General features: G+C 38.8%; 1 protein-coding gene across 1 annotated transcript; it reads right to left on the bottom strand.

Moving 5' to 3' along the window:
* Positions 1-1,773: 1,773 nt before the first annotated feature.
* On the bottom strand, positions 1,774-13,445 carry TMEM41B (transmembrane protein 41B). The gene is made up of 7 exons (XM_065839959.2): positions 13,249-13,445; positions 11,501-11,618; positions 10,255-10,383; positions 8,478-8,571; positions 7,524-7,628; positions 5,470-5,608; positions 1,774-4,604 (listed from the first exon to the last, which is right to left on the bottom strand). Exons 1-7 carry the CDS (start codon positions 13,301-13,303, stop codon positions 4,435-4,437), a joined length of 810 nt encoding a protein of 269 aa, XP_065696031.1. The 5' UTR covers positions 13,304-13,445; the 3' UTR covers positions 1,774-4,434.
* Between the last annotated feature and the right edge of the window lie 11,104 nt (positions 13,446-24,549).

The following is a 24,549-nucleotide window of genomic DNA, read 5'->3' as shown; positions in this document are numbered from 1 at the left end:
ACTGGCTGCGATTGCTTAATGACAAGGCATTTAGTGTAAGTGATAACCATGCAGCAGATGCCTGGAGTATGGCCTGCACACCAAATCGCCTGACATGCATCCTCTCATACCAGGGCACAAATCATGCAGAATTTTCCGTTTTGACGATTATCTACAGAAAGGAGCTTTTATGAGGCCTCTTGCATAGTTTAACAGCAGTCATTCATCTTAGCTCTCATAATCCAGACCCAGATTCTTCCTTGTGTACTACAAAATAATGGAACATGAAATATTACACTAGGTGGAATATGTTTAAGAAGAAAAAAGGGAGCAATGGTATGTTAGTAAACATATTATGCTTTTATTTATATTAATTGCCATTTTTTAAAAGTCGTAACTTCTTTCAGTTTGGATGACCTGGAGCTATTAAGAACACCAGCTGCAAGTTAGATGGAAATGTTTCTCACTGCAAGACATCAATTGATCATACAAATAATCAGAATAACTAACTTATCTTCGAGGGCAATTTGAAAAAGGCACTCTGGATCCTGCTTTCCTGTCGAGACTTCTTTCATTTCCCTCTTAACACTCTCACAATAAAATATATGGTTCACAAACCTCACACTCTTCGTGACAGAAAAAAAGCTTTCTATAATTTGACCTGTATTTTCAGCCTCCTGGGGAAAAAAATCCTATTTTGTAATCTTGCAACAGAGATTCTCCCACATTATGAAAAGCTGTTCATTATATATTTGAGGGATACTTAGACTTCCCCTTTCTGGCACTGGCTCTATAGTGGGTGCAAAGGAATGGATAGGCACTCATATGGACAGGATCTGTTCACTGTGTTGAACTGAATTTTGAATGGAGGAATTCTACTAGAAACTAGGATTCTTGGTGGTTTAGCTCCCACAATTCCCAGAGTTATCACTGCACTGTCATAGCTTACAAGAATGAAAGAAAAAAATATGTGACTAAGGAACAGAAAGAAATGCATTTCCCTTTTTACTCCCTTTTAATCTTTCTAGTGCAAAACACTAGAGGTATGAATTTCATTCCCGTAGCAACAGCTCTCATGAAGTCTGTGAGTTCTTACATTTGTAAAAACATACCTGCAGTAGCTTCTGGGTGTTTGAGTCCTTGATCAGCTACCTGGCTGACTCAATTCTGCTGGCTGTTCAGCTTAATCCAGAGTAAACTGCATGGTATGAGGCAGGCAGCATACTTCAGTTCTAATGCAAAGCAGAGCAATCCACACTGCATTTTAGTTGCTATACTAAAGCTAGCTTATCACAGAAACTATACATTGATATTCTCAGGAATAAAAAAAAAAAAATTCTTCAAACTTGACAAAATTGTTGACTTTGCAAAACAGTATAGCTCACTAATATTTTAAAGAAAGTCTTGTCATTTTTAAACTTTTGCTTCTTGTCTTAACCCTATATCCAGAATTCATGGGAAAAAAAAAAAAGGCAAATTATGCAAATGGTTCTATTTAAGAAGATAAAAGAATTTAGATTCAATTGCCTTCCAGTGCAAAATATAAAAACTTTTTGAAATTACTGTTGTATACAAAAAATTGATTTCAGATAGAAAAGGAAGTTTACCTAGGTATTCTGAAATTAAGGCAGAAACAGAATTAATCTCATTTACAGAAGTAATCAGCTCAGTTTAATTTTTCATCAGTCATTAAAAATACCATTTAATAAGAACTCATCCCTTTTAAACAGGTTAATGAAAAAAATAAGCTTAGTAGGAAGTTCAGCATGCTTCATTGTACTCAAAAATACAACATTTCTTGTTTTATATCATAGCTTTATTATCAAATGGCAAGAGACATTTAGTAATGATGTCACGTGCATACCAGAAAAAATTCCAAAAGATAAACGGGTCACCTAACAGCTCAAAATTCCTTACAATTAAAAAAAAAAAAAAAAAACACACCTAAAGCTACACCTTCCTGATTTTCTGTTGTATTTCATGGTAGACACTTTCCTGTCAAAACGTTATGGCTATGTCTTGGATTGCTTGCTGGATTCCCTAAAGAAAAGAGCAGGCTAGTACAGTATTCCACAGCACAGTGGTTTTCCACAAGGCCTTCCTTATCTTCACACCGGTCAGTAGTACTCACAGGGCAGGAAACTGCCTGAGGCTCTTGGCAGCTGAAGATAAACACAGAAGGGACAGGTTTAAAAAAGGCAAAGATTTTGCAAAGGGAAAGAACCATATTTTCAACCTTTTTAAGGTCTTAAGGCTTTTAGCCACTATGATGCAAACCCAGTCTATGGCTGAAACGCAGCAGATTTTTCAGTAACATAGGCTGATCCCACTTAAAGTGAAATGTAACTCAGTGAAAGTGTCAAGTGATGGTATGATTCACATTAAACTAAAACATAATTCAGTTCCTTCTTTAGTGTCAAATTTCCACCAAAACATTGGCTTTATACAGAATAGAAGGGATTTTACAACAGTATCTGTTATTGACCAGAAACTGAGAGAAATTTTGAGAAAAGCCCCTGGACAATAAGTAGTAGGTAATTTTTTCTGAGAGCTTATCTGCACAAAAAAATTAACTATGCAGAAAAGTAGGCTGTAAATCTACAGTGACTTCACACTCAGTAGTCCAGGGGATACTTGCTCACAACAGCTAAATTCACACTCAGGTTTACTATGAAATAAATCCCTTGGGTAGATGTCCTCTGAGATTATAACTGCAGCAATAAAAATAATCACCGTTTGGTTTTAAATGCCAATAAAGTACACTTCTAGAGTAAATTCTAAATAACAAAGCAACTGCTGAAGCTAAATGATCTTAGAATAAAGTTGCAAACAGAAGTGATACTAATTCCTTTGCCTATGTAAAAAATACTATTTACTATGCAGCTCAGACTTAAATAAAGACAAATAGTGTATCAATAATATTTACTATATATTTGCATGTAATACTGTGATGAAATGAAGGAGTCAATTAACATTATGTTACAAAAAGAACAAAACTCTTTAAAGGTACCAGTACCTTTCACATTATCACATTTAAGGAACTGTTATCTTACATCTCAATGATGTATCATACGATGAGTTGACATGAGGATACAGACAAATAAACCCCTGAATTGGGGCATACGGTAATGTGTCAACTCCCATTTCAGCAAGATACTCCAGAGGCACAACTTAAAGCTTATAAGCAGCACTGGTTTCAGTAGGAGAAAACTTATATGCACACCCCAGGTCCTTGCTGATCAGGGCCTCATTTGATGGGATTCCACGGACAATACAACAAACCACAACAGTTATAAGCATACAAGGGGATGTATCATATAACTTATTCAGTGAATATATATACTTTTACTTAAAGGTGAATCATAGCTGGTTGCCTATTGCCAGTTACTGACTAACCAGACAATGGAATCATCCTTTCAATTTTATATACATTGACACATGAGCCTTCTGTTACGTGATGCTTTGAATGTTATTTGGAATCAGCTCTTTAATAAGAACTGCACCAATTTGTGTATGTGACCTTTCTAGCTAATTGAGCTGCAATGGAAAATTTTATACTCTTTACATATTGCTTGAGAAACAGTAATATTACACTGCTTAAAGTCATACTTCTATATCACTTGAGAACTGAGAGTTTTATATAACCATACAATCATTTTCTTAAATTGGCAGGATAAATCTATGCAAGTGAAATATTGACAAAATAATCAACACTAAAAAAATTAAAATTAGAACTTGAAGTCATAAGCCAGCCACAATAAAAAATCTAGCCTGCTCTCTCCCTTCTTATATCCTCTTCCAGAATTAAATTTTACAGAGGACAAGAGGGAATGATGTGACACTTTGCCTTTGTTAATCCAGTTAATAAAGCAGTTAGTAGGTTCAAGTATTTAAGTCCACAGAGCACTAATAAATAGAAGTAAACAATCAGGATGAGAATGAATATCATTGTACTTAAAGTACTGCAAAAAACCTTTGTTTCTGAGTGAGCACCGTTATTATGCTATTATTTTGGAACTAAAAAATTGTTGATGAGAAATGTAATCAGACCAGATCACATGCAAGCCTACAGAGTGTTACAAAACTGCACTGAATAATTAAGGTTTTTTTCTTGCAAGTTTTAGAAAGCATTATCTGTGGTTTATGTCTACATTACAATTTTTGCTCTGCAGATAATCAGAGCAAAATGTTATATCTGTGTTTTCACTTCCCTCATCCTGAGGGCCCCACAAATACCCTCTCGAAGTAAACCACTTATGGTTTGGTTACAAAACTATATGTAGTACACTTCTGAACACAGTTCCTTGCATTTTACAAGGTGTTCATTTAAAGACATTCTTATCAATTACAAGCCTCCCCTTTAATTGCTTAAGATCCAATAGAAAAGCAAATGTACAAATATCAGAAGTGCTGATCCTGAGATGAAGTATGGGAAATTCTGGTCCAGTTTGATCCTTATTCAAACTTCTGTTTCAGTTTCTTCTGGAAGACAGCTGGTAGGATGGAGAGGATGGCTAGAATCATCAGAACAAACACAGAGTTCCAGGAAACAGCTTCCCCTGCTGTCGTAAGTTGGTACAGCGTTGTTCCTGCCTTAATGGCTACAAAAGAGGGTGGTGCTACACCTGAAGCAGGGAATTAAACAACAGCTTGTTAGGGTGAAAAAATGGGAAAAACAAACAAACAAACATAAATCAGTCATATAACTTTTAACACCAAAAACTGCAGATTTTGTTGCCTTGTACTTGTTTGTTGTTTTTTTTTTTTTTTTTTCTTTAAAGAGGGGTGTAAAACAAAATTCAAAGACAAAAACACTTCTCAAAAGACCTTTCTTTATGCTGTTTTTTATACTTTTAACACCAACTCAAAAACAGAGGACTAGGAAAAGGTAATAATCTCTGCTCATTAGACTCTGCAGATTTCAAGTTGTCTCTCTACAAACTGATTCAAGTTCATAAAGGGAAAATACAGATTGTGTCCTAAGCAGATTACAAAGTATTTGCAAAAATATGCCAATTACAAAACTAAAGTTTTAGCACTACATTAGTTAAATTATTAATTCACTCCTAAGAAGGTATGTTATGATGAACAAACAGAGTGGGAAGGGGAGAAACAACCCTTCAGATCGAAATCACATACATCCTCACACAGTTATGCTGAGCTCAAAATATAAGTTTAAAGAAGTATTATAGTCATGTAGTGGATCAAAATGTTACTAATAAAGTGTTCATGTAATGTATGTTCCCTTAAGCAAGTAATTAAGCCTGGGCTCATTACCTCTCATCCAGTACATCAGAATAGCCCTGACTATTAAAAACTTTTGATGGTATAAGCCACACACACTGGAAAGTACAAAAGCAATATTTTTGTGTAAACTTCCCACCACCCAGTAGGTGGTGATCTCTGCCAAACAGCACGTCCTGTCTGATGCAAAGAATATCCCTTTTTCTGGCTACCCCCACACTGCAGTTCACTAGCCAGAATTCTTACCTAGAAAAGTGCCAATGAAAAATACTTTCAATGGCACATTAATTACAGGAGATGTTATATTGATAAACCAGTTGGGAAGAAAAGGTGTTATTCTCAAAAATATTATGTAGTTAATGAGGTGTTCTCTGTGTCGTTCAACCTGCCAAAACAAAACCAATGAAACAAAATGAGTAAAATTATCCCTGCCTTGAAAATACACAATTATTTCACTAGACAAGGTTTGTTAGGGGATTTTTTTTGGTGTATCTTTTGTAGACATTTACAAGTTGCAAACAAAAATGAGTTAAACAATGAGTGACTCAAGGAAGAGTCATCAGTGAATCACCTGTTGAATAGAACTGAAGTTAGTCTAGAAATACCAGTCAATGGTAGAGCGTGGTGATGATGTGTCTGAATCAGCCACCTTAAACAGCAAATAAATAATTTGGCACAGCAGCACACCTAACCCTAACTTTAGTGCAGCAACCCCTGCCTGTCTTAACTGTAGCCCAGTCAACACGGCCAGCTTGCTATCATATTTCTAAAGCTTCTGTAGGAACTATCAATGAAGTTTGTCCTCAACCAATTCTGTCCTAACTCATAATCAAACTTGTAACACTTACCCGGGTCATGGCTCTGAAGTTTATCAAGTGGCTGCTGCCAACAGAGTTGCAAAACCTATCTACTCATACGTGAGAATGCCTAGCATTAACATTTACCCAGGTACAACCACAATAGCCCCAACTTTATTTACAGTCTTCATTATATTCTCAAGTCTAGCCCAGCTCCTTACACTAGTACTACAGAAAGCCTTTTCTCCTTCCAGCCTGGCTTGGGCACATCAGCCCTCTCAAACAATAACTGTCACCTCAAACCAAGTCATACAGATAGCAAAGCACCCACCACTGTTGGCCTCTCCTGGCAGGCCTTCACTAAACCTAAGCCTAAACATGGCATGATCATATGGCCCCAAACAGTTCAAATCAAACCTGGTCTGACTACAATTCCATCTGAAATCTCATGTAGCAATTCACCCCAGTCACAACCCTACTTTTCCCCAACTTTAGCTTTAACTGCAACACTAAAGTCAGTAGCCCTGCTATTGTTCAGTAATATCACTGTGTTTTTTTAAATCTTAGTAAAGGACAAATATTTAAACATTAATTAATCCCACATATAAAACATCTTAGCACTCGAAATGCAAGCATGACAAGTCCAATTAACCTGGAAACAGTGAGATATGAGCTGCACATATAATTACATATGTAGTTCTACTAATGGAAATAGTAACCATTTGCTACTCAGTGAACAGCCTCAAGATTATACTGCAACATTAAGCTTGACCTGGGTCAAGGGTCAAAACACTACTTACTATATTATTAAATAAGGTCAATTGTGCCAGGCAAAGCTCAGCATCTTATCTAGTGAGGAACAAGTTTAAGATATTTTTATGCAATTCAAAAATCTTGACCAGATTACAGTAATAAGTTGTGCTTCATACTTGCAAAGAAAAAAAAATCTGCTTGAACATGTTTGAGAGTATCAAAGCAAGAGACATGAGGTCAAATACTAATCACACTATGATTTTGTACTGAATCTTTAACTTCACCTGACAGTTATCGCTTGCTGAAACTGTTACCAGATACCGTAAGAGAAAGTTTCTAAATGCTCCAACCACAGTAACATCTTCAAAACAAGGTTCTGCAATTAGACATACAGCTACAGGTTTTATTCCCCTATAAAAAACACAACCCCAGCTTTCATCAGTTCTGATGCTTAGAGAGCTATTGCTTTAAATTGAAACTGGAGATGTTTCTTATTGACATTAGCTAAACCAGGGGGGGTTATCAGTTACAAACTCTTCCTAGGTAAAAACAACTTCCTCGCAGGAAATACCATAAAATCAGGAATACTCCCCACTGCTTAAAAACACTCAGAGAAAATAACTACACAGTGTCAGAAAGGAGTAAGAATCCGTTCTTTGTAACTAGACACATGAGCATGAGACCCCCTAGTTTTCCATGCTATTCCACCATACATTTTCTGTCAAATTTCAGCATCTCTAGAAACTTTACCTGTTCTGACCATTTCACTGCTTTTTCTGTTAAGTATCTGTACACAACAGGACGTCCCACTAGGTATGAAAGCATATAGCAGAATGAAGCTCCAAGTCCTGAGCACTGGGGAAAACAAAACAAAACACAAACAAATGAGCAAAAACTCTATTTACCTTCTATCCCTATTAACTAAACCACAGAGCCTGCTTCTATGCGACCCTTCTTTGAGGCTGAAGGGCTCTCCTTCTGCAGCAGGCACACACCCCCATGAATGTTATTGACCCAAGATGACACAGGACAGTTCCTTTATTTCCAAGGCATTTAGATCAATCTTAACATTCAAAGTAGACAGTGTTGATTACTTATCAGTTAATATCGAGTGCTTCTGCAGTTCTGTTTTAAGATTTTTGAACAGTGAAAGTTTTGCAAATAAGGGACACAATGGAATTCGTCACCTTGGTCCTCCATAAGTACTCAATTTTCTCGTTCTTAAAAACTAAGGCTCATTATGACTGCATCTTTTGTACATGATATTTTGTGAAGCTTGTCAAGAACACATGTTGTATCTTAAATTAAGCTTTGTGAATATTTAAGCCATTTTTAAATAGATGTGTTCTGTAGCGTGATAATAAAAATGGAGTAATCTTGTTCTGAAATTACATTTGGGTTCTGGTGGATACCAGCCAAATTTAAAGTAAACTCTGGCTGATTTACACTCAGAAAATTATTAATAAAATTATTAAGAAAACTTGGATAAGCTGTTTCGGTTTTTTTATCACCACCCAATGCTACAGTGAATTTTGTGGGTAACACCATTCTCACAACAGAGATGAATGAGAACTCATTAATTTCTTAAATTAAAGTATACCCCATTCCACTCAGATTCTGACCATTTCAAACACATTTCAGATGCTTGGTTGTATTCCAAATGGATAGAAATACAGATTCTCACAAACTGTTTTCCATACTTACCAGACAAACAAGAAATAAGGCCAGTGGAAATGGATAAAGAAACCCTGACAGGATACTGAGAAATATAGACCCAGGAATAGCAAATGTTTGTAAGCTGGATGCATCTTAGTTAAGGAAAAACGAAAATAAAAAGCTCCCCAATTCTTAGTTTTATAAGCAGACAAGATACATATTACAATTTGAAAAAACATAAATAGGCGTAGCCTCTAAAGATCTTTACCTCAAAATACCATTTGTATAGTAGCACAAGAAGCCTGAGCACAGAGAAACAACAAGTAGATTTATTATTACACATACAAAAATCAGTCATTAAATAATAAAACCTGTACTACATTTTTTTGTTTATCTGTGCCATAATTGACACTGGGGATTTATTGGGACATTACAGAAAACACATATTTCTGATTTTACATTGTTGACTAGAAAGATGCAGATGTCAGTTATTCTCTCTTAAAAGTTCACAGAACTGTCCGAGCCCATAACCACTGGGAGTTTCATGGAAGACTGACATTTATGAAGGCAACTACAGCTTCCTTACAAACAGGCATGGTGCAATCACTACATAACTAGGATACATGATCATTAATTTCAGCCAGAACTTTTCAAAAAGGCAAAAATTAAGTTTCTGCAACATATGTGAACAGGCTGTTGAGCTTAAGGCTCGCTAAGCATACTTGAAACTATGATGTGATGCCCCCAAACAGGTATTTATGAAGCTGCACACTATTTTATCTGAGCTGAACTGATTGAAATATCAAAAAGCCAAATAATCTCCCTTAAATTCATTACAACCAGTACAGCTTTTTCTAAGAAAGTGACAAAGTTCTGAGATAACTGTAACATGATTCTCAACTGATCACAGTCTACTGCTGAGATAGTAAGTGTCATCACATCAGCTGTTATAGTAGTTCCATAAACAGCCAGTTCTGTTCTACTTCTTGTTAAGGTATAAACTAACATTTTAATTCTCTTCATAAATCTATTATTTGTGAACTACATTTAAAAAGAATGAGCTAGAGGATAATTATTAATGGCACATTCAGCACTGATTTTTCTCAGTTACAAAAGCCTTCTGCGTTTAACTATGAAACAGACCTCTTCTCAAAGTTATTAACCTTCAGTTAAGAGTTCCAGTTAGGAGTGTGTTTAATGATTAATTAATATATTCAGCACTCAAGAAAAATAAGTTAACACAGAACACAGGTAGCCTTTGTGTCTCCCTAGGCAGAAAGCACTTTTTGAATGTGGGCACTGCAGGGATCAAAGAAAGCTCAAAACACTTTCCTTCAGAAATGCTGTAAAACATGCTGTAAATTACCCTTATATAGCACTTTTGAACATCTCAAGGAAGAGCACTGCACTAGTCAGTTTTCCTTGAGAACCAACAGTAATTTCTAACTGGCAATTCAGTTTGCATTTTAAAAAGTTAGCATGAGACTAAAATGAGACCAAGTCTAATATCAAGCTAAAAATATTGTCCATAACAGACAGTCAAGGTGAAGCTGCACGCAAATCCCCAACAGCATTTACTACTATACCTGCATGCATCAATTTCCTTCTACTCAAACCTTTCGTACAGTACGAAAAGCATACTGAAACACATAAGTATTGGTTTTAAGTTCAAAGATGTTAGAATATTTGTGTCTATTTATAAACATGTCCAGGTACATTAGCCTCCTTCACCCATGATCAAGAATTTATCACTTTGTAGTTTTCATTTATTTTTCAAAGAAATATGATTACATGAAAACTGTCTTTAATAGCAGAAAAAGGATACAAAATATATGTGGCAAAATAAGCCACTAACACTTGAACATAAAATGTGTCCTTATACTTGGAGAGGACTTTTCCCAAAGCCTTTGCATCGTCCATATCTCTTGGAACCTTTATACATTCTCTTTCTTCTCTGGGGAAAAAAAAGCAGGAATGGTGGTAAATAAAATCAAACAGTATAGTAAAATTACTTACTGAATATACAGACAATTAGATACTATATTACTATACTACAACCTCAGCAAACAGACCACATGATTATTGTTATGATCATGTTCTCAGATGAATACTTCATATTTACAGTGTGTTTTATATCAGAAAATAATCAATTTTAGGTATTTGCAAACCATTTTTTAAAATTCATTACAATAATGTTTCATTTCTAGGACTCTTTTTTTCTTACCAAGCAGTGATCAAATAGAAATAATTACTCAAACCAAACACTGGCAACTGAACGGCAGTCAATGTTTCAGCCAAAACCAACTGTAACTGCCTCAATGCTAGGGTCATAACATTTGAAGTGCAGCAAAAGCGGCAGAGCTTTATCTCGCAAACAAACAAAGCTTTAAGAGCAAAATCTCATGTCACACCTTAATCTAGTGCAACCCTGGGCAGCACAGTTGAGTGTCCTCTCTTCCTCTGTATCAGACTTAGTGATTGGACTGTTGCAAACTGAACTTGTTGAGCAAGTTAATCAGACAGAAAATTAACTACTAAAAGAAAAAAAGAAAGTTGTCAGCAAGCAGGCTTCCATCTCATCAAACTATCTACGTCTCCAAGACAAGTACTAGATCCAACAAAAATGAGAAAAAGAGAACGTGAAGCTTAGATATGAAGGAAGAAGGATGTCTCCTGATGACACCCTCTAGTTATACCAGTGCACAAGGAATTTTAAAACAGCCCTAGCCCTAACCAAGCATGTTTTGGCTCTCAACTGAAGAAGGTTAAGAACATAGTGGACTACCCTTGCTAATGTGACAGAGGGTATCTCTTCAAAACCTAGTATCTCAGCTGTGCAGCAGAAACCCTAGGTCAAGTACAACTCTGTTTACACAGATCCTACTGGTTAGCATTTCAATTTGAGCTTTGTATCCTGACATTCTAAGTTATAAACTCAAATTCCCTTTTAAAAAAAATAAGGCTATGTCTATAATTAACTCATGGCAGTTTAAAAATAACCCCATGAACGCTCCTCTACAATTTGATACCAAATGAAAAGCAAATAAATTAATCTCTCCTGACATACTTACTCACTAAGTTGTGGGAAATTTTTATATACCAGGAACATAAGGAAAGCAGCTGATAAGAAGATGGACACTAAAATAAGAAGTGATGTCCGAGCTGATCCACCTTCTGCCTGGGCTTTCCCTGAAATTTAACAGAAACAAAGTTAAAAACACAACAACAGCTACAAAAAGAAAACCCTCACATCTCACAACAGATTTCAAACTCATACTTTAAGGAAATATTAAGGTAAGCTCTCTGTGGACAGTATCTTCCCACCAATGCTTTCAATAACTTATGCAACACACGGCTCACATTCCCTGAAAGCTTCCAAACAAATCTGAAGTTCTTATACTGGCAAACATCCCACAGAAGTCAACTTCTATGATCCATAATAATTTAAGCCTCAGTTAATAAATACATTTGTAAAGAGAAAAAAAAAAAACCAGAACAAAACTAAGGAAGCCATTCATATTTTCCCTTTTTTGCCAGAAATCTTCTGCCAGTCTAGTGCACTCGAGATTTCACTTGAAGTTAAATCTTCAGTATGTACAACGCAACTTTGAAACAAGCTCATTAACAGATTTTGGGTTTTTTTCTCCTAAGAACAAACACCAGGCAAAGCCACTAGCCAGCTGGGTGAGACGCACGCATCAGGAGAAAACACAAACACCAGGCTGGCATATAAAGATTACTGTTCTCAGACCTGGGAACTACACATATTTTATGCTCACGTAAAAATCTTGAATATGTCTATATAAGTTTTTATTAGCCTTTAAACTCTTGTGTAAATGAAATAATTAAGAGTGCAATAAGTGACAAAATAACAATTTAGGCCTCTTCTATACTTCAGCAATATGACCATATCTAGCCAATACACTGATTAGCACAAACGGAACTATATGCTCATAAGAAATTTAAAGACAGAAATAAACCGTAAGAACTCTCTGCATCCACACTAGGGTGTGCATGTATTAAAACATTCTCCTCAGACACTGCTGGGCTAGCACAGCTTTGCAGGGAGCACCAGTCTTGGTCACCTGAAGAACACAAAAAACGCCAAGGCTGTATTTTCAATTGTGGGTGCCAGTGGCATGACTACAATGCCAACATTCGAGTGGGTCGGGTCACTCTGCCACCTGACTGTTGTGAAACACAGCAAAAGGATGATGAAACCCACAGACAAGCTGGCAATTTTACTGGCTTCAACGCTTTTTTGCCTTGAGGTCAGCGTGATCCCACAAGTGCACACCGGCTCTGCTAAGGCCAAAGGAAGAGAAGGTAGTATCCATGTAGCAGCTAGAAGTGTGAATAACTAAGCAGTGGTTATTTATAACATTTTCTCCAGAGACAAAGAAAAAATAAAACCAAATAATTATAGTAATAATAATAATAATAAAACAACTTAGAGGACGAAAATACAAAATACAGTAAACCGCACTTTCTGACACTACCACTTTTTGTACTGCCATGATGTGGAATAACACACGAACCCACGCGTGTTTCCTCATCATGTGCGGGGCGGGCAGCTGCTCCATTTCGGAGGGCAGGGGCTGACAGGCCCCGCGGCGGGAACCCGCCTCATCCCCCCCCCCAACACCAGCCGCGCTGAGGCGGCCTCGCTGCCGCTCTCCCGCCCGCCCGGGCCGGGGACGTTGCCCGCTGCGCCGGTAGGCGCCGTTCGCAGCGGGCAACGTCCCCGGCCCGGGCGGGCGGTTGTTTGCCCGTTGCCAGGATGAGGTCGCGCACCCCCGCCGCCCCAATCCCCCAGCACCTTCTAGAAGCTGCCTCTGCTGCCTGGCGCTCTCCGCCGCCGTCCGCTGCGCCATGGTTCCGCGCTACCCCCGGGGCTCGCCGGCCGGCGAATCCGGCTCAGGGCAGGCCTCGCCACCACCGAGAGCCGCGGGAAGGAGGCGGGACCGGCCGCTCCTCCTCACCCCACCGGGTCGCGCTACCGCCCTCGCCGCCGCAAGGCGCATGCGCCGCTCCCGTGCGCCGCGTGTATGAGGGGCATTACGGGCTTGCGCTTTTCTGCTGTCATATACGGGAGCACGTGTTGGGCTTCACGTCGTGAAATGCGGCGGCGGGTTAGTGACGGTGCATACGGTAACGCCTCCTTTCGGGGGAGGTCCATATGGATATATACGGTAATAAGCGGTGCCCTCAATGACGGTGAATATGGTGCGCGGTTCCTTCTGAGGGCGGCGGGGCCGCCGCCCCAGCCCAGTTGGAAAGAAAGGCTGATCGTACCTGCAGGGCAGCAGGATAAAACCTCTCAGCGGGTTTGGTTTACCCCGGTAATGGTGTGAGGCCTGGGAGCGGCTTTACAGCTGTGGATGGGGCTGGGAGCTTCCCTCACGAAGAGGGCGGCGAGAGCCGCTCGGCCGTTGGGGCGGTTGGGCCCCGCTCGCGCCTCGCCGTGGCGGCTGTGGCGGCGCTGGGCGGCTGTGGGGCGCGGCAGCGCTCACCGGGGCGCCGGAACAGCGGTGGGTTTGAGGAAATCTTATTTGCTTTTTACATTTCGGTTTTTAGTTTTTTTTCGAGCCGGTTTGTGCCTCACTTTCGAGAAGAAAGCTTCAGTGCGCTGTTTCAAATTTTTTTTGCTGTTTGAAGAAGGACAACTCCTCTAGCTGTCTCGGAATTTTCTTAATGTCTCTTCCTGTCAGTCAGAAGGTTTGAAATCACCCAGAAAAGCCAAAGCATAATTTCCCAGTGTTCACAGATTCCTTGGCATTCAAGCCGTGTCTCACCCCGAAGCACCTATTTCCTCATACAATCTTGGCCATAGGACATCTCGTAACCTTTCAACTCCCCGCCACCAGCGAGAAGCATTACAGTGAATGTTCTCCAGGGAGAACACTCTCAAACTGTGCAGCCAACACCCATTGCATAAGCTTCTGAGCAGACTTATTGGCCGAGGGAGATACTGTGTCACTCCCTCTCTCCTTTTCCAGTTGTATCTACTTACAAATCCCTGGCTCTTCTTCAGGGTCTTTTTCTAGAAAGGAGACTCTGATGAAAGAGCTGGACATGTTTCTAAGATTAACTTCAGCCTCATTTATCTGAATACTCTGGCTGCTGCTAACTTTATACCATGACTAAACATATATTTTAAAATTGCTTTTACAGCATACAACAACTAAGCAGTAGAATTTTACAGATTGTATTTCCTGAGATCATAGATTTTTTTTTTGTAAAGCAGTGAGGAAAATGCAGTTCAGCACAGAGCAGACCTCTTAAAAGCATTGCTTTATTGCTACACTGTACAAAACCCACTTGTGTTACAGTGTAAGTGTATACAGGAAGTTGATGATTCATTTAAGATTTAAATAGTTTAATATGCTGTTACCAAGTACAGCTCCTGCCAAATCCAGTGGGAGGAAATAATCCAATCTATAAATTGTGATCAGACTCCAAATAAAGCTTCCACTCATGAATAGATTTCACATAAAGCTTTAATTTACTCAGTTTCTTACATTTAGAATCAAATTCTTTAAAATTATTTCTTTAGATCATGTAGTTCACTCTTTTAATATTTTTAATTGATATTTCAAAAATGCTAGTGCCCTGAGGAGTCAGTCAGGTCTACAAACTTGTTGCTCTGGGCATTGGTGCCAGATGACAGAATCCTTTGTTTTTTCAAAACCTTTTCAAGCCTTTACTAGCAAGATAAGAATTGCTGACACAGGAGCAGATTGCATTTTCTTTTCCCTCTTGTAAATGCACATTATATTTGTCATCTCTCTTTGACTATCCCATTGCTTCTGGTACTCCAGGTAAAATGATTCAAACACTGGGACTTCTTTCTTGTCTGGATAACTTCTGACAAATATCAAATAGCTACTAAACTGAAGAATGTTGCAAGTAAAATTGCAAATCAGATTATTATGCAGAAAAATGTTTACCAAGTAATCCTGGAACAGAGTAGGAACAGCACATACTGAAATATGTAAATAAAATATGTATGACAATTGAAAAGCTGTAGAGTAGGTTCTATATGCTGCGAGGGCTATCTCTTATTTTGGCATAGGGGTTTGTACAGTGGAGCGTGAATCCCAGTTTGGAATGTTTGTTGTTCAGTAATCACTCAGAGGCAAGGAGTCAGGCAGAGCCTGCTTCAGTGAGTGTCTGACTTCTCTTTAACCTGTTCAGTATTGCGTAGCCTCTGCTGTATGCAGGTAACCTGACAACACAGGTTAGGCTAACATCTGACTCCTGCTGAATTTTATGTGGTTCCCATTGTCCAAGACACCACTGTAAGACCTACAACAAACAGAGAAATAGAAATTTTCTCCATGTTTCCACTTCTACAAGCACATGGCCTGCAGATGGTTCTCAGGATGCTGATTCTGCAGTAAGCTCCCTGTGTTATTATATGTCTCATTAAAAATAGAGAAGATAACTCTAATCAACTCAGTGTTATGGAGCTCCAGCTTTCTGAATTGCTGCCAGGGTGAAATATAAGGATTCATTAACTAGATCACTTTGAAGTTGAAATATACCGCATAAGTGGTATTTGTTAGACTAGATTTTCAGAAGACTCTCAGACTGTTTTATGCTGTTCTTGGTTCCCCTAGCAGTAATACTGCTGTTGTGGATGTGTCGGCTATTTTACTAAACTTTGAAACTGCCAGTGGTGTTTAGTATCTGCTGACAATTTAAACAGTCCTCTCCAAAGACATTCACACCTAACAAATATCTGCAGAAACTCTGCATTCACTCAGGGAAAAAAAGAGGGATGTGTCTGAGGAATGTTCCTTAGGACTCAGTCTGTAAATAAAATATCTCAGAACCTCTATTTAAAACATTGAATTAGGGTCATTTACTGGAAAGAAAGCAAAGAATGAAAAATACCACCATGAGCCACATCTCTTATGTGTTTAGAGGAGAAAGAGCTTTGACAAGTGGAACTCTGTGAGCGATCAAGGAAACTTTGACACGTGGTTGAGATCAGCACTGCCAGAAACACACTCGCTTCACAACATACTGAGAATGATAGCTGTGGACTGAAAATAGATTTACTCTCTTCAAGTATAAAGTATCCCCTATACATAATGTATAACTTCATAAACAACATCAAATCTCCTCTGTCTTTGGAGCTTCTTTCTAAGCCCTCCCTCATATAGAACATATGCTGCACAATATTTGTTCAGCAGAGAAAGAATGATGGAAGTGCTCTGATCACCAGTTGGAGTTCGCTCAGTGGCTTTAACAGTGGGAGCAGCACTCTGTACTTGGAGGCTATAGACTGAAGGAGGCAAGTACTCACAAGCTTTATATGAACCAGTTTTTGGAAAATATACCGTGAACTCTGAATATTACTTATTTCAAATTATATGTAAACCAAAAGGAAAAATGCTTTTTTGGCCTTCTGGAGAGAAACAAAATGCATTGACAATCACTAGGGTGGCAACTAAGTGGTCAGCTATATGGGGTCACTTTCTTCTGTGGGTGGTTGGATGGAATGTTTTATTTTTATCACATTGAAAGAGCTGTCTTCCCACAGCACAAAAACTTGTGTTTGCTTCTTTTTAAAAATTATGCCTAGATGGACTGATGGAGCACGTGTCACGTGTCACATGGCTGAGTCACTGACACTGCTGATGCTTTGTAGACTGACTCATGCTAATCGTCAGTAAGAGGAAGGAGGAAGAGAAACTGAGAGTGATCCTTCTAGCTGAAAATTATCAAAAATGGGAGCATTACTCAATAAGTAAATCATATGTATAATTTGTGAAGTGCAGATTTAGAACCCTTTTCTCCTGCTTTCTCCTATTATTGTTGTCTTTCTGACCACCACAAAGAAAATGGCCTTGTTTTAACATTTTTGTTATGTATAAATATGACAAGAAATTACTCTCTTCAACTAACAGTTTAGAATAAAGCAGTTGATTTTGCTTTACACAGAACAGGGAGCTACTTTGCTGGCACCTCAGGCAGTACCTTGCAAAAAGAAGTTGTAACAACCTCAAAGGCAGATTACACCAGAGCTCATCTCCCTGCCTGAGACTATTCCCAGGACAGTGAGGGCAGCCCAGCTGTAACATTTAGCTGGACAGCCTACCATGGTCAGAGCACCTGCTATTGCCTTCACAGAGGCTGAATGCTGTTCCAGCAGAAGCGCGTGCAGAGATGGCATGATTGGTCACATCATTCCTTACATGTCTTGAAAAAGACTTACATGAGTGCTTTTTTCCTGATTCTTCTTTGCTGGCCTGGTTAGGATCCAAATGGACAATGTCTGAAGTCTATGAGTACTCAGTGTATTGTCTCTCCTTGGCTTTGGGTCTGTCACGCTCAGTGGTGGTGCCAAGTTGTCTCTCAGCATGGGTGCTGGATGTGGCATGTGGAGGTGACAGTGACTTCCCCAAATACAACAGTAATCACAAAGAAAGAGGAAGTACATTGCCTGAACCAGTTCAGAAAGGAGGATAGCCAGAGGCCTTGCACTTGGAGCACAGATGTGGAAAGAAGAAGAAGAGGCTGATCCAGTCATTCTGAGGTAACTACAACAGATCTGTAGTATAGCAGTACATAGATGCAATACCCAGGAGTCTGCTGGAGTTTTCAAAAGTTTTGAACAAAATTATTCTAGCAGATCCATTTTTAATTGACAAAGGAATTTGTATTCTGTGGCAGATGCATTTTTTTATTCCAACTTTGCATTAAAAAATTATTTACAGTCCAATGAAACCTGTATCTGGGGTGTAGGTGTTAACCAGTGGAATTACACCATTGTAATTCTCTGAGTCATGTAGGTGTTCTTGTTATACTGGAGAAAGATTTTCCCCAGCTTCATTTATCACTTGGGAAGGAAATCAAGACAACAAAATCAAATATTCAACTACACTGATGTAACTGGTAAACTAATCCAAAATGCACATGGCCTTAGTGTTTTGGTTTTGTTTTTTTTTTTACCAACTTCAACGAATTTCTTTAAAGATGCTATCAGTATGGTATATGGATATTGTTCCAAGAAGTTGGCATTAATGTAATTAAAGCGCACCTAAATTCATTTAGCTAGATGGACGCAATGTTCATATATAAACAAGCTTTAACTGAGCTAGGGATTTTTTAAAGAGTCCACTTCTCTTCAGTTCTCCTTAGTACGGTTTTGCTGCAGTACAATTAAAAATGCTTGTGTACTGTGTAAACTAAGTAATACCTGTCAGAAATTAAACCTCTAACATTTATTTTATTGTCATTCTATCCAAATTCCAATTTAAAGCAAATAAACCTATGTCCTTTGCAAGAAATTGAGTTTGTGTGTTTTGATGAGCTCATACTTTTATTATGATAAAGAGTTTGAGGATGTAACTGGTGAATAAGAGTCTGCACAGAAGACAAGTTAGGATGGAATGTGCTGATTAAATGAATAGAAAAATGTCACCAACAAGTGAGATAAATAGAAATAAGCACATATTTGTAGCTGGATAGATGTGTTTGTGTGAATGAAGGATTAGAAATATCTCAAAGCCAGAAGGAGAGGTAATGAAAACTTTTATTTATAGTAGTCAGTGCTCAAGGACAGAAGCTGAAAATGGAATGAAACAGTGAGAGCAAAACTTGTAAGCATTAAAATGATTTGAATCTGAACTCAGGAATCATAAATGTTCGGATTAATTTTTCTCCTGTTGTTTGATTTGGTTTGGTTTTTTGTTTGGTTTGTGTGTGTGTGTGTTTGTTTGTTTTTACAGAAAGTATGTTTCTTAAGTCCTGTTGTTCATTTTATCTACAATTGTACATTATATGTTCATACTGTATATATGTCCATAAACCACACTGTACCCAGATTTGTGTACAAATGTACAAAATGCACATTTTTAATAGCATGTACATACTTTCATTAATGCTTAATTAATTAGAAAAATAGTAAAAGAAATAGCCATGATGTTTTTATCCCAAGAAGTAAAAATAAAAGCAAGATTCACAGTTCTGATACAGCTCTTGTTCCTAATTAATAGTTCATTGATCACCTTAAATAGCCAGCCACATTTTAAAGTATATATTTATATATTCATATACAGTGTGTGTGTGTATATACATATATATATATATATATATATATATATATTGCTTGTATCGAAAATAGTGTGGCCAGCAGGTCCAGGGAATTAACTGTCCCCCTGTACTCAACACTGGTGAGGCCAAACCAGTGAATCCTGTGTTCAGTTTTGGGCCCCCCACTGCAGGAAAGACCTTGAGGTGCTAGAGAGAGTTCAGAGAAGGGAACGGAGCTGGTAAAGGGTCTGGAGCACAAGTCTGATGAGGAGCGGCTGAGGGAACTGGGGCTGTTCAGCCTGGAGAAAAGGAGGCTGAGGGGAAACCTTATCGCTGTCTGCAACTACCTGAAAGGAGACTGGAGCATGGAGGGTGTTGGTCTCTTCTCCTGAGTAAGTGAGAGAACAAGAAGAAATGGCCTCAAGTTGCACCAGGGGAGGTTTAGATTGGTCATTAGGAAAAATTTCTTCATGGAAGGGGTTGTCAGGCATTGCAACAGGCTGCCCAGGGAAGTGGTGAAGTCACCATCCATGGAGGTGTTCGAAAGATGCGTAGATGAGGTTCTTAGGGACATGGGTTAATGCCAGTGTTAGGTTAATGGTTGAACTTGATAATCTTGAGGGTGTCTTCCAGCCAAAAGGATTCTATGATTCTATTCTATGATTCTACATATTGCATGTCCAATGGTGTGCATGAAGTGGGGAAAGAAACTTTTCTGGTTAGTCTGCTTATATACTATATTTGAATGCAAGAAGACGGGAATTAAGGGTAATTTTGTCTTGCTCCAAATTAAGAGTGAAACATACCCTGTAATAAGCTTATGCCATCCTCAACTAAGGGCCCTGAAAACTCCGTCAGATTCCTTAAATGTTGTACGAACCTTCAGAGGCCTTACTTTTGATTTTACTTTTTTTTTTCCCTCCTGGACTCAGAAAGCACTTTTTCTAAAGAGTCAAAGCTCTTACTAAAAATATTATACCAGGAAAAGAGGGAGTTCTCATCACAGTACAGGGAATCTCAAGTGTCTTTCTGACAGAAATAACTAAACTACTGTTTGTAACAGGAAGAGGGCTGAATGACTCCACCTCAGTCTGTGAATTCCCTCATCCCAATTCTTAGTCTAGCCTACAGCATCTGAGTTCTGGCAGTGGGCTCAGGCAGAAAATACGTTAAAGAGTTCAGCCAACATCATCTCTTTAAGATAGATAGCAAGGGAAATAAAAATATTTCCAAACCAAGAAAATCTTCCTGGCACGTTATTCTTGCTCAGTGTCTCATTCAAAGCTCTCTGCAGGCACCTGCAAAGTGCAGCACAACCCACATGTTACAAAGCTCAGCACTGTAGAGGGAGGCCACACAAGCTGCAGTTCAAATCACCAACAGATAAAAGGGAGGCAGCACAAGAGGAAAGTGGGCACGTGGAGCTGCAACAGGCATCCTTGCTTGGCTCAAAAACAGCTGCACAAGATTTCAGCCATGTAGTGCTTGTCCACAGGTGAAGTATTTATAGCCTGGTACTTATTACTTGTGATAACTATCACAGTTGTAAATTTCTGTGTAGAGAATGTATATGTCCTTATTCTGGGATACAGCCAGTAGTCATGATTCATACTTAATACTAGGTTAGGACTAAATGTAATTATTAAATTTAGACCTTGTCTGCAGCTGAGTTTATACTAACATAGCTGAAAATCCAAGTATTCATTCAAAGGAGGAATACATTCCTTCAGGGATTCCTTCTAATTTGTAGCAGTAAGGTAGCTGGACATACCTGTCTGCATGGCAAAAGTTCCCAAATCTCAGTTATTCCATGCTGATAAAAACACTGTCTTTAATCTGATTAAAGACCCATTTTAATTTCTATGTAGATGCCATTACATGTTTTTCAGATTGATTTTACAGATTCTGCCTCTACAAATGTGGAATTAGAGTTTCAGCTCAGTTAAACTGAGGCTTAGGTTATATATTGGGATGTTAGCAGAAGCTTCTGTCTTTTGATTCTTCTGTCAAACCATAACTTTTTTAACCTTTTTTTTTTTTCCCAAAGGTCCCTAAATGGTTCGAGGTTTTAAACTTTTTTTTTTTTTTTGAGGTTTTACCCTTTTTTTTTTACCCTTCCCCTCAGAAGTTGCAGGCCTGCATACTAAAACTCACATTCCCTTTAGATGGAGTTTTCTGTGAGAACTTCCTGCCTTTTTTGCTTTGCGGGAGCTGTTCTTGAGGATTCGGGGTGACTCCCTCAATGTTGCACAGTCCGGGGCAGCACATGCTGCCATTGTCCCCTATTACCTCAAGCTGCTCCATTCCTGACCTGCTAGGGAGGGTGGTGAATCACCGTAGTGGCGACTAGAACCTACAATTACCTGCTTTAAGAGCCCAGCACCTTATCTATTAGACCAGTGTTACTGTCCAGCCGTATGGGCCCATAACATGCCTTACCTGGAAAGCCTGGGGTTCATGTGAGGATAACTCACAAAGATTGTTGGCCTGCTTCAGGCCACCTCCCAGTATTGAACACATACTGGGGTGTGTAGCTTGGACAGTGTCTAATCTGCTGGAGTAATGACAAAAATTAATGCTGCAGAGTGCAATCAGGTGTTTTTAAGCTGCTTTTCCCACTACCCTCACAAATGCCCAGGTAGAACCACTGGAACTCACCAAGACCTGACCTCCTTTTGCTGCCAGGTTCTCAAAAAGCTGACAAGAGGTCAGATCATTTTAACTGTCTATTGATGCTTCCGTTCTGCGTTTTGCTTTCTCATTGTATGTAGGCTAAACAGGTTACACTATCATAAAGAAAGCTTCCTTTTATTCAAATTTGCCATTAATTGAGGTCCTAGGTCTGTCCCCTAATGCTAAGAAAGAAGCTAGAGGAGAAAACGTGATTTTAAAAAACAATTTAAACTAACAAGATACAGAAAGTAAATGCTGTGAAAGATAAAAAATGTGAACTTGTTGAGAGCTGAACAGAAACCAGTTCAGCTTCCTCATTCATTCTACAGCTCTCTTGGAATGTGGTCTTTACACAACACGCCACTTGGCTACCTGAGCTGGGTTACCAGCAGAAAGGGTATGTCAACAGCCAATTGCCTCATGGTATTGCAGCATCAAATGGTTAAATGATCAGCCATCACGGTCTATGTCGCACTCTGAGTGCAGTTTTAATCATCCTTTGGTGTTAAGTGGTAAATGCATTTAGCTTGGAAAAGGAGCAAAACAGCAGTACTGGCTCATGATTTTGAAAAATAGGCCAATAAAGCATAAAATTAACACTTGCTTCCGTGTTAGGGAGGATTTGCATGTCTTCCCATTAATTACCTAAATAACAGAATGACCTTAGGCAATATCACCCAGATTATGGCAAGCATGCCTGGCAAAGGAGAAATTATAAAGACAGAGCTTTTCAGAAATGCTGAGTATCTGACTTCTGACCTCAGCTTCTCTGAAATTCAGGCTCAGAATGTCTCAGTGTAGCACTGTGTCATATGATACTGTGTTCCATGGGGTTTATGTTCTGGGAATGCATTTCTCTTTTACTTGGTAAACAATGTTCTGTGACACGGGGGGATACACAGTTCTGGTCTAATGGCAGAAGCAGCCTCTTTTATGTGACACGAGGCCTGGCACACCATGCTGGGTCATGAGTGACATGGTGCTATGAGTGACAGGGGCACTAGTTTACTCATCCTTCTTGCAACCCTTATGAAATCATCAGCTTGAAGTTCTGCTGCTTTTAGTGTTAATTCTGAATCTATTCTCATCACTAATGTACCTACAAATCATAGCAGGTTGGATGACCAAAGGCATTCACTGTTCATACTCTGAAAGCTGTTTTCATTGCTGAAGAGGATCATTGCAGAAACATTAACTTGGAAAGTAAGTGTGTACATGTGTGCGATAAGAAGGGAAGAATATGTAGTTCATCACACAGTCATATCAATGCAGCAGCTCTTTCTCCTGCTCACAATGGGCCACTTCTCCCAGCACTGATGCACAACATACAAAGTGACCAAACTGGCAGCGGGTGATCTCAGAGTCTGTCAGAAAGCTGTACAGAAATACTACAGGAGAATGGTATGGTCACATTGCTGAAGGTTTATTTCTGCAGTTTTTACCAATTTGCACTGGAAACTTGAATGAAGATTTTAAAAATCAAATGCACCTTACTTTTCAGAATTAATAATTTTCAGATTTAAATAGCCTGACCAGCAGTTACTTCCAGTTGTCAGTGAACCACTGGCTGGTGGCCAGCAGGCAAAAGAATGCAGGTTGATTGATCCTTTGCCCTATTTCCAATTGTTGATCAAGGGTCTCACAATACCTGAAGAGAGAGGTCGGAGTTTCTACTTTGATTGAAAATTTCTTCTGTCTTAGAGGAGGAAGAGAGGAAAATGCTGGGATCTTTGAAAGTGGAGACCAGACAGACAAAAATTTGGAAAAAATGACATAATTGTTAGACACATAATTCAGGAAGAAAATGTGGAACAAAAATTCCAGTGGAGAAAGGAAGATGGAGAAGTGTGTTCAGGTAACATGAGAGTGTAAAACAGATTGTAGAAGAAGGATAAGAAAAGAAAAAGGAAAAGTAAGAAACCCTGTTATTACTTTTTCAAAAAAAAAAAAAAAGACAAAACTTCAGTGAAAAAGTTTACAACTTCTAAATATTTCCTATATTGTAAGGAGTCCCTATAACCTTCAGATAAATTGCATGAATTGCATTTGAGATTAGGAGAGGAAAGGTTAACAGGATGATTTTTTTTGCTGTTACGATATGTTTCACAATTTAAGAATGAATCATCAAATCAGAATACATACAAATGTCATGCCATATTTTCTTTTGGTTTGCTTCTTCTGTGAGATTCAAACTGTCTGCAGCGAGGGTCCCCAGTATTTCTCCTAATCAGGCCTTTAAGGTCTAAGTGCTTCCAGAAACTAACCGTTCATAATGAGTGGGCTGATAGCCAATCCACAAGAAACAAACCTTTCACTCTTGCTAGATGCAACCACACACATAGTTTCTAAGAAATATATCCAGGTCATCATTAAACCAGTATTCTGCAACGGAAAATAATTA

This window comes from Patagioenas fasciata, chromosome 5 (assembly GCF_037038585.1).
Source record: "Patagioenas fasciata isolate bPatFas1 chromosome 5, bPatFas1.hap1, whole genome shotgun sequence".
Lineage (NCBI taxonomy): Eukaryota > Metazoa > Chordata > Aves > Columbiformes > Columbidae > Patagioenas > Patagioenas fasciata.
This window is presented reverse-complemented; position numbering and strand designations above follow the sequence as displayed.